This window comes from Thunnus thynnus, chromosome 2 (assembly GCF_963924715.1).
Source record: "Thunnus thynnus chromosome 2, fThuThy2.1, whole genome shotgun sequence".
In the NCBI taxonomy this organism is placed as follows: Eukaryota; Metazoa; Chordata; class Actinopteri; order Scombriformes; family Scombridae; genus Thunnus; species Thunnus thynnus.
In genome coordinates, this window is record NC_089518.1 from 30,796,562 (window position 1) to 30,809,344 (window position 12,783).

At 35.8% G+C, this 12,783-nt stretch overlaps 1 protein-coding gene across 2 annotated transcripts; it reads right to left on the reverse strand.

Moving 5' to 3' along the window:
- Positions 1–3,560: 3,560 nt before the first annotated feature.
- LOC137201003 (flavin reductase (NADPH)-like) lies at positions 3,561–12,760 on the reverse strand. 2 transcript variants are annotated; one of them, XM_067615806.1, is made up of 5 exons: positions 12,700–12,760; positions 9,142–9,386; positions 7,554–7,755; positions 5,733–5,897; positions 3,561–4,785 (listed from the first exon to the last, which is right to left on the reverse strand). In XM_067615806.1, exons 2-5 carry the CDS (start codon positions 9,274–9,276, stop codon positions 4,628–4,630), a joined length of 660 nt encoding a protein of 219 aa, XP_067471907.1. In that variant the 5' UTR covers positions 9,277–9,386; positions 12,700–12,760; the 3' UTR covers positions 3,561–4,627. The 2 variants fall into 2 exon arrangements, with proteins under 2 accessions (XP_067471907.1, XP_067471915.1); XM_067615814.1 differs by lacking the exon at positions 12,700–12,760 and adding an exon at positions 12,609–12,671.
- Between the last annotated feature and the right edge of the window lie 23 nt (positions 12,761–12,783).

Sequence of the window (12,783 nt, forward strand, 5' to 3'; positions counted from 1 at the left end):
AGAAGTTTGTGAGAAATTTGCACCGCTGAACGTCAACTATGACAACGTCCATCCTTCATCCTGTGACCCTGTTCTTAAAAAGGGACTTAAGTTTTATGACTTGAATTATTTTTGTTCATATTGAGCTCATTTGTTGTAAAGTTGTGTTTTCATCAAATTGCACACATAAAACTGAGGGCAAGGTCGTGTCGTTCCATCATCAACAATACTTATGACATTTGTTTTCCTTAATACTCGATTGATTGTTAAATGTATAAAATGACGAAGTTCAAGTTAACATATTCAGATGACTTGTTTTGTCTGACCAACAGTATAAATATTAAATATACCCAACTATTTTAAGTTGAGTATCATGGAAAACAGAATATTAGCAATTATTCACATTTGAGAGGCTGATATTAGTGAATTTTGGGCAGTTTTATGTTAAAAATGACTTTAAAAAAACATTTTCTCAGTCATGAAAATTCATTTCAGCATCATCATTTCAAAACAAAGGATTATTTAATCAGTATTTTCTCTCCAGTACTTTATAATAAATGTTTTTGTTGGTGTTTTATGACTTTATCTTTGGACTTTTCTTGTTGTTTGTACGCAGCACTCTGGTTCTGGCTCGTATGAATCTGTGGCGTCTCGTAGGTCACATGTTCTGCCGATGTTAATGATTTGTTTGACATTTCTGTGCTGTTAGTTAACCACAAACTCTATGAGAAACATACCACCATGAAGAACTCCCTTTCCTCTGACAGACACACAGAACATATCAGATTGCATTCTTGGACGACTGGTTGTGTCGCTTCTCATTTAACATCATGTTTACAGATAAAGTCACAATGACCTTCATTGCAAAAATGCTTTGGTTCAGCCAGAGGTAATGAGATTATATCTAACCTACTTATCCTTCTGTACAAATTGACTGTTTAAAGATTTTTAAGTTACACTAGTACATTCACAGCAGCCTCCTGGACATTTTTTACAAAGTGTACCAGACAATATCAGATTTTTGATTAGATCAACATACTGATCAGCGTTTACAGACAAAGAGAAACAAATCTTCAGTCTCTAGAGGTAAACAGAAGATCTTTTTATTACATGTGTGAACAGATTTCTGGAAATCTTCTACTGTGGTGGATATAAAAGCAACAACTTTCCCAGGTAAAGAAAACAAAAGGTTAGTTTTTACAAAGAGGAAGTGAGACAATCGAGACACAATCACATGACATCTCTCTGCGTGCATCAAATGTACTTCCACTGTTGTCCAAACCAGCAGGTCACCAGATAAAGGGCAAGCATGTGTGGAACTTGTAAAGGAAAGTTTGTTGAGACTGTTGGGGCGTCACATTTGACCAGCGGTGGAATGTAAATAAGTAAATTTACTCTAATTTATTCTCACTTTCTGCTAGTTTATACTAGTCAACAACAATTCAGACAGGAAAACAACACACTCTTTATTCCATTACATTTATTTCACAGGCTTAGTTACTCATTACTCAGATTAAAATTTGACATAAAAACGTACACTAACTGAGCACTTTATTAGGAAACGTCATCCAATACAACCATAAATCTGCCATAAATTCTACTCTTACAGTTTGTTGACATTGTTATGAAGGAGATAATTAAAGACTTTATGGCAGAGCTATTGTATTCAATCATATTAAATTGCACGATTGTTTTCCTGATAAAGTGCCCGGTGAGTGTGTGTGGTAAGATTATAGAACAAAACGAAACACCTTGTTAAAGATTAAATCATTGTTCCCAACACTTTCGGTCTTGGGCTCCTTGTTATGTTTGATGCCTCTAAACCTCTCACATAGTTTTATTTAAATCATTGTTTGAGGCCCACAGAAGTAAAATTTCACAAAAAAGCAAAGTTTAGAGAATAATACAAAAAATAAATACAAATAAATATAAAACTGAGTTATATTTATTATATATACTGGGCAGTGAACACACACACAATATATATATCTATATATAGCATAATGAGTCCTTCTAATTTCAATACTTTAAGTAAATTTTGCTACTGTTACTTCAGTAAAATATCTCAGTACTTCTTCCATCGATGTCAGATTGAACACTGACTACATGGTTAGCAGCTCGACAGGCAGGTTGCCTTCAGGCTGATTTAAAGATAATAACTTGACATTTAAAGAACAGGTAAATGCTCTAAATTTTTCCCGCATCCTAATCCTCCCAAATATATCACACGAAGCAGAGCTCATAAATCTATCAGCACTCTGCAACTACTGAAATGTGCCAATTCCACAAATCTGATTTTTCACTAAAACTTTCTTTAAAGCTCCTTTCTACCACTATGTCAAGTTTTGGGGTCTGTTAAGATTACATGCATATTAAGGCTGTAACTGACAATTATTTTCATTATCGATTAATGTCTATAAAATGTTGGAAAATAGTGAAAAATGCTGTTATAATTTCTTCAAATGTCTTGTTTTGTCTGATCAACAATCTGAAATCTAAAGATATTCAGTTTACTGTCACATATAACACAGAAAAGCCTCAATTTTTAGCATTTTTGCTTAAAAAAATGACTAAACCAATTATCCTGTTATCAAAATATATTAATTTCCAGTTGATCAATTAATCGTTGCAGCTCTAATAAATATTATATGTTGCATTTAATGTGTGCAGTACGAGTAGGATCCACATCTGGACACAACCTTGGGACCTTCCTTGTCGCATGATCAATCAACAAAGTTTCCAGCAGATCTAATACTAATAATTAATTAATGTTGGGCTTTAATGCTAAATATTAACTGTAGGAACAGGATTTAATCATTGATGTTGGGTTTGCTAATAATTAAACTTGGAAACATATTTCTGCTCCTCCTTTTTGAAGTCTGCTCAACACTCAGACTTTCAAAAATCTCTTGTCTGTTTGCGTCTGCCTTTTATTAAATTAAATTTGGGACTATTTATTCATATATGCACTCTGATATGTACTCTCCTGTTTAATCTGTCTTATTCTATTTTAGCTTTACTCTTTTTAAATGTCTTTTTATATTGTCTTATTTCTCTTTTATATCTTATCTTAATGCCTTTTATGTCTTATGTAAAACACTTTGAATTGCCTTGTTGCTGAAAGGTGTTTTAATAAACTTGCATTGCCTTTGGAGTATGGCGAAGTATGAAAACACAACGTAATATCATTATCATCATCATCATCATCAATGGTGGAGTCTTCACTACTGTGATCTCTTCCATCTCCAGAAGACGTTGACCTTGCACAGTCAAACCATGGCGACATTGACGAGGATCACTTATCTATGAACTTTAAAACATCATCACGCCCTGACTAGTGGGATCACAGCCAGGTGTTTTGCTTTTGATAGATGATACACCTGCTCTGACGTCACTGACAAACAAAACAAAAGATTGTCTGTGCCAGTGTGATAACAGCATCCATTTGTACTGTAACAACCCGAGGATTTTGCTTTGTCTCTTAATAATATAATAACACGTCTGACTGAAGTATTTTCCCACATATGATGCAGGAAAGTTCCTGCTTCCGTTCAGCATATTCAACACAAATTATCCATTACTTTCATTCTTATATGTTTATTTTACAGAATGTTTTTGTTATAAGTAGTCATCCACAGTCATCCTGAGATATCTGATAATGGTACGATTATCTTCATTATCGATTAATCTGTCGATTATCGATGAGTTGTTTGGTCCATAAGATGTCAGAAAATGGTGAAAAGCTGATTCTCGAAGCCCAAGACCACGTCCTCAGATGTCTTGTTTTGTCCACAACCCAAATATATTCAGTTTACTGTCATAGAAGACTATAGACACCAGAAAATCTTCACATTTGAGAAGCTGGAATCATTTTTTTCTTAAAAAATGACTCAAAATAATTAATCGATTATCAAAATAGTTGCCGATTAATTCGACTATTTGTTGCAGCTCTAGCATTGTAGTATGTAAACAGGACATGGCACATGGTTAAGTTTGTTTGTACTTCATTAGGTTCAGCTGCCCTCATGTGGCTGAAATTATGTACTACAATCACATGTGTGGTCGCAAACTTAAGAGCAGAAACACCAACATAAATAAATGGCACACTTACTGATGAGACGTTCAAAGACAAAAGCATTACAACAAGTAAATGAAAACACATTCATTAGATTAATTAAAGCTGTTGTGAAGCACACTGTGAAGGCGAGGAAGAGGCCTGCACATTTTGTTAAAGGGTCAGTTCACCCAAATTACAAGCAAACATATTTCTAGCGTTATCTAGTCATTTTATGTCCAGGTTTTGACATACTGAGATTTGCCTCCAACCTCAAATACAACAGTGGTGAAAGGAAGTTTGTTAGTGGTTTTCACAGCATTAAATATTACATTTATAAACATTTATTTGATACTTAATCATTTGATCCACTGTTTGTATAAAAATATCAATTATTGCAGCTTTAATTATTCAGTGCTGTCAATCAATAACTTACATTCACCTTGATTGTATTTTGTTGGAGGCAAAACTCTCAGAAATGGATAAAAACCAGGACAACTTAAACAAAAACTATCTGCACTAAGTAAGAAAACATGTTTTATGTAATTTGGGTGAAGCAAACCTTTAATAATGCCAACACCGGCTTCTTCTTCCTCATTTAGTGGTCATGGCGACTCCTTTCTTCACCCAGGCGTTGCTGTTGAGCAGAGAGAGCATGAAGCGAGCTACGTCTCCTCTTCCTACTCTGCTGCCGGTTGGCTGACCGTTGCTGTCGGGCACAAAGTATCCCTCATGGGTCAGGAACTCTTGAGCTGTAAACAAAACAGACAAAAAACTAAAGAGTCAGAGATACTTGTACTTTACTTAAGTATTTCCATTTGATGCTACTTTATACCTCCACTCCACTACATTTCAGAGGGAAATATTGTACTTTCTACTCCACTACATTTATCTGACAGCTTTAGTTACTCTTCAGATGAACATTTGACACAATGGATAATATAACAAGCTTTTAAAATACAACACATTGTTAAAGATTAAACCAGTGGTTTCCAACCTTTTTGGCCTTTGACGTCTTACATAAAGCAGTGTGTAGTCAGGGCCACATTTCAGATGTCTGAGTTGTTAAAAGCTCCACCAAATAGTGATTTTTCCCTCTAAACTTCTCACATGGTTTCATTTCAATAAATGTTCAAATGATCCAATATTTCACCAAAAATCAAAGATTAGAGAAAAAGTCCATGAACTGAAGACAGATTTGTGTATCAGAACTTTGTTTCTTCTTCTTTTCTCTCCCATTAATCATCTCATGACCCCTCAGATTTATCTGGTGACCCTTTGAAGGGGCCCCATCCCTAGGTTGGGAACCACTGGACTAAACTAGCTAACTGTATATAAAGTAGTTCAAACTAGCTCCACCTCCAGCAGCAACAACAGTAACATGCTGCTCTAACACTGATGCTTCAGTATTAATAATCTAATGATGTCATATATAATAAATACAGCAGTGTAACTGGATATTTGCTGAAAACCTCAAGGAAAGGAATGAGATTTATGAAAAATGAGCCCCATTCATTCTCACAAACACTGCATTAAGTAGTCAGAGAACATGCTAATAAGCTTGAACTATGACAAAATAGATCCTAAGGCGGGAGGTCTCTATAAAGTCTTCACTGAATGAAGTCCTGCTGTTCTTGCTGACTTCTGTTCCCACAATCACAGGTTTGTTTCTGCCCCCTGCTAGCTTTTCTGCTTTTACCTGACGCAGGCAGGTTCTGAAGACCAGGTGGGCGAACCACGGTCCAGTTGATGTCCTCAGTCTTCTGCAGAAACTGCTCCATCTCGAACATGTTGGTGAGGACGCTGCGGATCATCGGCAGCAGGAGGAACCGGATGAGGTATGACGACTGAGTTCCAGAGTTAGCTAGCGGCAAACGGAAACAACACAGTCAATTATACTATCACATCTCAAATTTACTCAGGCTTCAAGGAACTTTTTTAAGACTCCAGTAACACTTGTATATAAAGTACAACTTAATAATGAGACTGACATGTTTCGACTTCATCAAGGTCAGTTTACAATCGACTACAGAGTCTTCAGACTTCTTTCCCTCTCCAAGCTCCTTGGAAGAAGGTGAAGTTTTGCCAGAAAACCAAACTCTGCTTCAAGGACTTTTTCACAGAAATATTCTCAGTGGAGAGAGGTTTGTATTTTGTCACTTTCTTTACAACGTAATTTTCTTTAACACCACACAGAACTGGAAACTCAATCAAAATGTTTACTTGTTCATAAAAAGCTACTCCAGATGTTCTCTGGTTGGTTGGGTTTGTTCTTTGGCTCCAGTGCAGCTAAAAGAGTCTATCAGCAGATTCTCACAGATTCTTTTTTAAACTTTCTTTTTTCATGACTTTTAAATAGAGAAAGAACATAAACTACATGATCAAATCAACACTATATGACATTTTAAACATGATTTTATATCCAGGATAATTATAAATAGATTGATAAACTAACATATATACCAGTGCTTAAACAATGAAAGTTACACTGGAATGTGTGTTTCTGATGCATATTTACATATATATATATATATTATAGTCTGAAGTGTTGTATAATCGATTTTGTCCGGTTCTCAACAAATGTCTCAGACTTTTTGCAGTTTCAAGCTTGAATTTTTACCTTAACACCATGATCAGGGGCAGGTAGAACTAATTAACACCAGGTGCGCCACCTGATCAAACCGAAAGCTTGAAACTGCAGCAGTCTGTTACTGTGTTGTGTTTTAAATATCAGTGAATCTCCTGGTTTCAAGAGATAAAACCATCATCAATAAACATCAGTTGAGTTTGAAAGTTCATACTTGAACTTTAAAAAAAATAAAAATAAAAATAAATCTCAAACCACCACTTTCTAGTCGACCTACTAGCATAAAACAGTTTTCACCAGTGGATAGAGTTTGCTCAGTTGTCATGGAGATGGCTCACGTAGGTTGCATAATGACAACAAAACCATCACCATGACGACCAAGCACACTCCATCGACAGATAAAGACTATTCAGTGCTGTTGAAAGCTCCAGGACAATAAATAAATGCACATGACAGCATTACATCATCAGGACATCTGATTGGTTCTTCACTCAAGGCACAGAGGACAACAATAAACATCAGGTTTTTGGTGTCGGAGCCTCAAACATGAGCTTCTCTCTCTATGTCTGAACCAACATTGAACAATCAAACAAGGAGAAACCCCTTCCAGATAATGTAGTGACATCCAATTCTGCAATGATACATTCAATAGACAACAATACAACTCTGCAAGGAGGCAAACGTTCACAAATTAGTTGGTTAATTAGCTACAAAATGTTGACTGAAAGCCACAAACTCACTCCTGTCCTGTGGAGGTTGTGTGAGGTAACTGAGAAGCTTAAACAGAAATAGTTGGTGCACCAGAAGATTAAATTACTGTACATGCATCAAAACTAACTCTTAGAACATCCTAAACTATAATGTAAGAGGATAGGAGCATTAAAAAGGTGGATTATTTTCACTATCAAATCACAAACGTGCATCTTGACTTACGCTCGGTGTACCAGGAGGTCATGGTGATGATCCTGCTGACCCGGGCCTCTCGCATGGCGCCGAGCACCGCATTCATGGAGAGGGTGTAGCCCGTCACCGCCGAGAAAAAGGAGGCCTGGAAGCCGAGGCAGGACATGACCACATCCTGTCCTTTAAAATGAGACTTCAGACTGTCCACTGAGAAAATATTACCTTCCACCACCTGGCAGCAGAGAGGGAAACACAAATGATTCAGCGACAAGCTTCACGTTTCACTTTTTTAATACTTTTGTGAGCACAGCATCAGGAGCAGGGCGCCAACAGGAGTCCTCTGTGGAGGGCTGAGTTTAGTGTGAGCTTTTTATTAACTGCATATATATGTACACTCAGTTATTTTGGGATGACATGACAGCAAATTATATTACAGAAAGATCTTCTACATGTACTGTAGTATTAAAGATGACGCTATTCTGTATTTTTCTTATTATTAGCAAATCCCCTGAATAGACCAAAACCAACAGTGTATTAGTCCATCTCTCAATACGTTCTGACTTCCCAACCTGGTCTGTAGTATTCAGTATCAAGCCCACTGGTTCCTACTGGATACTTAGCTGAAAAAATAACAAGACAGTCAGATGTCCATTTGAACATTGAGAGAGGTTTTCTTTGCTGTACTCCTGCTAATGACGTTTTGTGCAAAAATGTGTTACAAGTTTATCTGAAGCTTATATGAGGTTTCAGCAGTCTGAGTTAATCATATCAAGTAGATATCTGCCACATTTACAGTCTTTTTAGCATCAAATTCCCTCTTTGTGTTTCCTCAGACGGTGTTTCCCTGTTGAGCTGCGATGGAAGTATAGTAACAAAAAGAGGGAATTTGGCACTAAAAAGACTGTAACGTTGAAAGATATCTACTTGAAAAATACATTTTTGCAGCATCACTTACATTGTAAGTTCATTATGAAGAGATCTTCTAATGGTCAGTATGAACAGGAGGAATGATTACAGCAAGAAAAGCATGTTTCAGTGTTCATTTGGTCACCTGACTGTTGTTTTAAGACAGACTTGAACCTGTCCTTTAACACACATTTGTTGTTCTAGTGAGTATTTACAGCAGCGGGTCAGTGTAAGTAGGATTAAATCTAAATTAACTACAGTGTTGTTGTTCATTATAATGAAGGCACATGTTACGTAGTGCAACAGTTGGACTCATTGATGTGTTTTAAATAGTTTTTGGACGACGGTGGAAGTCTGTGGCACAGATGAATAAAATACATCAGGTTATACTTGTTGGTAAGATACATTAATTGTTGATTTTGGTCTTTTCATTGGATTTGTTGACAATAAGAAAAATAAAGAATAACAGCAGGTTTATCTTAACAGTATTGTGGTTGAGTTCACATCTGTCTGCACAAAATCACCAAGAACATTTGTGGCTTCTGTTCAGAAACATAGAGAGCACTTAAGGTTTTCTCTTCTTTGGACACAATAAAACTTATCATGTGATGTAACATTGACTGCGTGAACTTTGAACTTGACGTTGCAGAGAGCAGCAGTTATATCTTGGACTAAAAGGCACGCTGCACAAATTAATTATTATAATAATTACCTTGAGATTGTCATGATGCACGGCGAGTTTCCCCGGGTTCCTGACGACGGCGGTGACCGTGTGACCCTGCTGCAGCGCCTGGTTGACCAGATACTGTCCAGTCTGCCCAGTGGCTCCCAGCACAGCGATCTTCATCCTCAGACTTTGACGCACAGTGATCAGTCAGGGCTGCAGTGCACGCTGAGCAGCGGACGACGTGCTGTATGCTCTGACCTCTCAACCAAGCTGCGGGGAGGTTCCCTTCGCTGTTTTGCAAGTGTAAAACATGATTATTATGGTCTAATAATAATAAAAAAAGACCTTTTAAAGGAATTTATGTTTGTCATCTGACATTTTGTGCAGATAAATGCAGCAATGAAACCTTCTTTATACATGAGTCATCGATCCAACTGAAAAAAGTATCTAAAAAGATTAAATAATGTACAAAAAAGACGCAATCAGAGGATGTAGCTTCATTACTGAAAATACAGGATTATGGTTGCAACTAAAGCTTATTATCATTATTATTATTATTATTATTATTATTATTATTATTATTATTATTATTATTATTATTGTCAACACATTTTTTTGTAACAGTAAAGTAACAAAAAAATGTTTTATATATTGAATGAAACTTATTTTTATTGTTGATTATTCCATTTATAACTTATAAATGGAATATTTTATAGACTAAACAATTTGTTTAGTCTATAAAATAGTGAAAAATGTCGGGTACAAGTTCCTGGAGGCCAAGGTGATGTCTTCAAATCGCTTTTTAAAAATCCAATTAACAGTTCAAAACCCAAAGATATTTAATTTGCAGTTATATAAAACATAAAAACAGTGAAACCTACATTTGAGTAGCCTGAAACCAGAAAATGTTTGACAATTTTTGCTAAATAAATCACTTGCACAATTAACTGAATATCAAAAATCTTGCCAATTAATTCTCTGACAATCAACTAATCGATTAATCGACTTAACGGTCCAGCTCTATGCAGGATTGAAACCTGCTATCCATTTTAAAGTGATTGAAAAGTCTTTTAATACATATACAAACAGTTTTTTAAGTCCAATGTTTGTTTACATTAGTAATATGTGTAATTGCAGCGGTAAAACCAGCTTATATTTCTAATCATGATCACCTAGTAAAGATCAATTGTCCAGCTCTTTCCAGATGTCTGTCAGATGTGGCCTTAAAAGATTACAACTGATTGAAACACAAGGTAGAAAATTTGTCTGTAATTTGTCAGACGAACTTCAATCGTCTCCATTTCGTTCAGATTTTGATGTCAGTGAGAAAAATCTAGTGCTGAAGATTGTCCCGGCTCAGTAACGGAGATGAAAACCTTTATTTAACTGAACGAAGACAACAAACACTTGTTTCCAGACTGGACAGAATTGATTATTTCTGCAGCAGCAGATGATGACGAAGCATCTTGGTCAGATGTTCTCTGAGGAAATCAAATCAAGCGTCGACTGAATTTCAGCTGATTCTAGTTGAGAAAGTTCTTGGTAGTTAAAGTGATTGCTGCCATGTTCAAGACAGATAGATGATAGATAGATAAAAGTTATCATCAATGGTGTATTAAGAATAGAGCTGCAACTATTAGTCAATGAATAGATTAGTTGCCAACTATTAAATGAATCGTCAACTATTTTGACAATCGGTTAATCGTTTTGAGTCGTTTTTCAAGAAGAAAATATCCAAATTCTCTGATTCTCCAGTGTGAATATTTCTTGGTTTATTTAGTCTCCTGTGATAATAAACTATTTTTTTCGTAAACTTGGGCTCTGGGAAACAGTGATCGACATATTTCACCATTTATAGACCAAACAACTTAATTGTTTTGCCTTAATAAAGAAACTAACCATCAATGAATTTTAAGTAGTGGTGTACAAATTTAATCAGTTTGATTAGATTTTTCAAAATTGCTAATTTGTCCACAATTTAATATGATTGAATACATTTTGATAAAATATCAAATGTAACAGTTATTGTAAAAAGTAGCTACAGTGATTCAATGATAATTAAACAGATGTAAACCTTTGAAAAACAGTTAAAAGAAAATTTTCAAGGCATAACTTGAGCCTCAAACATGAGTGTTAGTACAACTGCATTGTGTGTTGATACAGTATATGGTACTCAAACTTAAATATAGTATTTTTAGCAATAACTATGACACAGAACCTTGTGTGACCCTGAATCTGACTGAGGGGTCAAAGGTCAGTTTGTGCTCTGCTGCACTCTGGTAGTCTTGCTCTTGTCCTAACGCTGGCAAAGCGCCAGTTCCCAGAAAAAAAGGAAGGAAAAAATATGTTATGTAACCTTTGATAGGATCAAGAATTTTGTGTTTGACTGCTGTTTTAATGACTCCCTGAGATGCAGCCTGTCCTGTAAAATCATTCAAATTAATCTAGAAGCAGTTTGTTTGAACGTTGAAGCCGAGCTGCGAGTCACGCACAGATTAAAGATACTTGAAGTAGCTAAGTGGCGAGAAATGGAGGCCAAGCTGCACATACTGCAGTGTAATTTGAGTTTAGAGGACATCTTTTTGTTATTTAAAAACATTCTTCTTTTCAGTTCTATGTCATGTAAACTATGACTTATCAACTCATATTGTTTGGGCATCCGAGTATATGTGATACTGTGTTAAAAACAAATGTGTACTTGAAATATATACAGTATAGGTTTATAAACATTTTTTACCTGAATTTTAAGACTTAGAACTAGTTTAATATGAGGGAAAATGTTCATCATCAATGTTCATTATTATGAAGCTTCAGTCATCCAAATGAGTCAAATCAAATAGATATCTTTCAATGTTACAGTCTTTTTATTGCCAAAGTTCCTCTTTTTGTTACTAGACTTCCACTGCAGCCCAACAGGGAAACACAAAGAGAATTTGATGCTAAAAAGACTGTAAATGTGGCAGATATCCACTTGATATGACTACCTCAGACTGTTGAAGCCTCACATAAGCTTCAGATAAACTTTTAAATGCTTTTTTTTTTGTTGCACAAAATGACTGTGCATACATATGCATCACATGCATCGAAAGCACATTTGAAGGGGATCTTTTAAAAGCCAGTATGAACTCGAGGAATGAATACAGCGAGGAAAACCTGTTTCAGTGTTCATATGGACACCCGACTGTTGTTTTAGGAAATTAAAGGGCTGTAACACTAAATAATTGAGGATATTTTAAGGTGTTTCCTATTCTTGCAGACATCCAGTTTGGACCGATACTGATCGATACTGTCCGCTGTCAGGATGTTTCAGTGACAGAATAAAGAAACAGCTAGACAGGATTATAAAAAATACTCAAAAGTTCTCACATCACATTTGATGTTTAACACGATATTGGATCGTTTGTGTGGATTTGACTCGAGGAAATAGAAAACATTGATGTCTTACGTTCAGCAGGACAGCGGAAAACTACCTAATATTTAGTAAAATATTACATGTTGGTGTTTAGTTTTACCTCTCGAAGATACGTACGGCTGTTTAGTGTCAGTATTAACCAAACTAACTAATGATATAAGATGTAAACAGAGCAACATTAGATAACTCACCTTCGGCACTTGGCAACGTTCAGAGAGAAGAGAAGAGCATTCAAGAGCAGCAGCGTTCAGGAGTGTCTGTAAAGCAACGGTTTT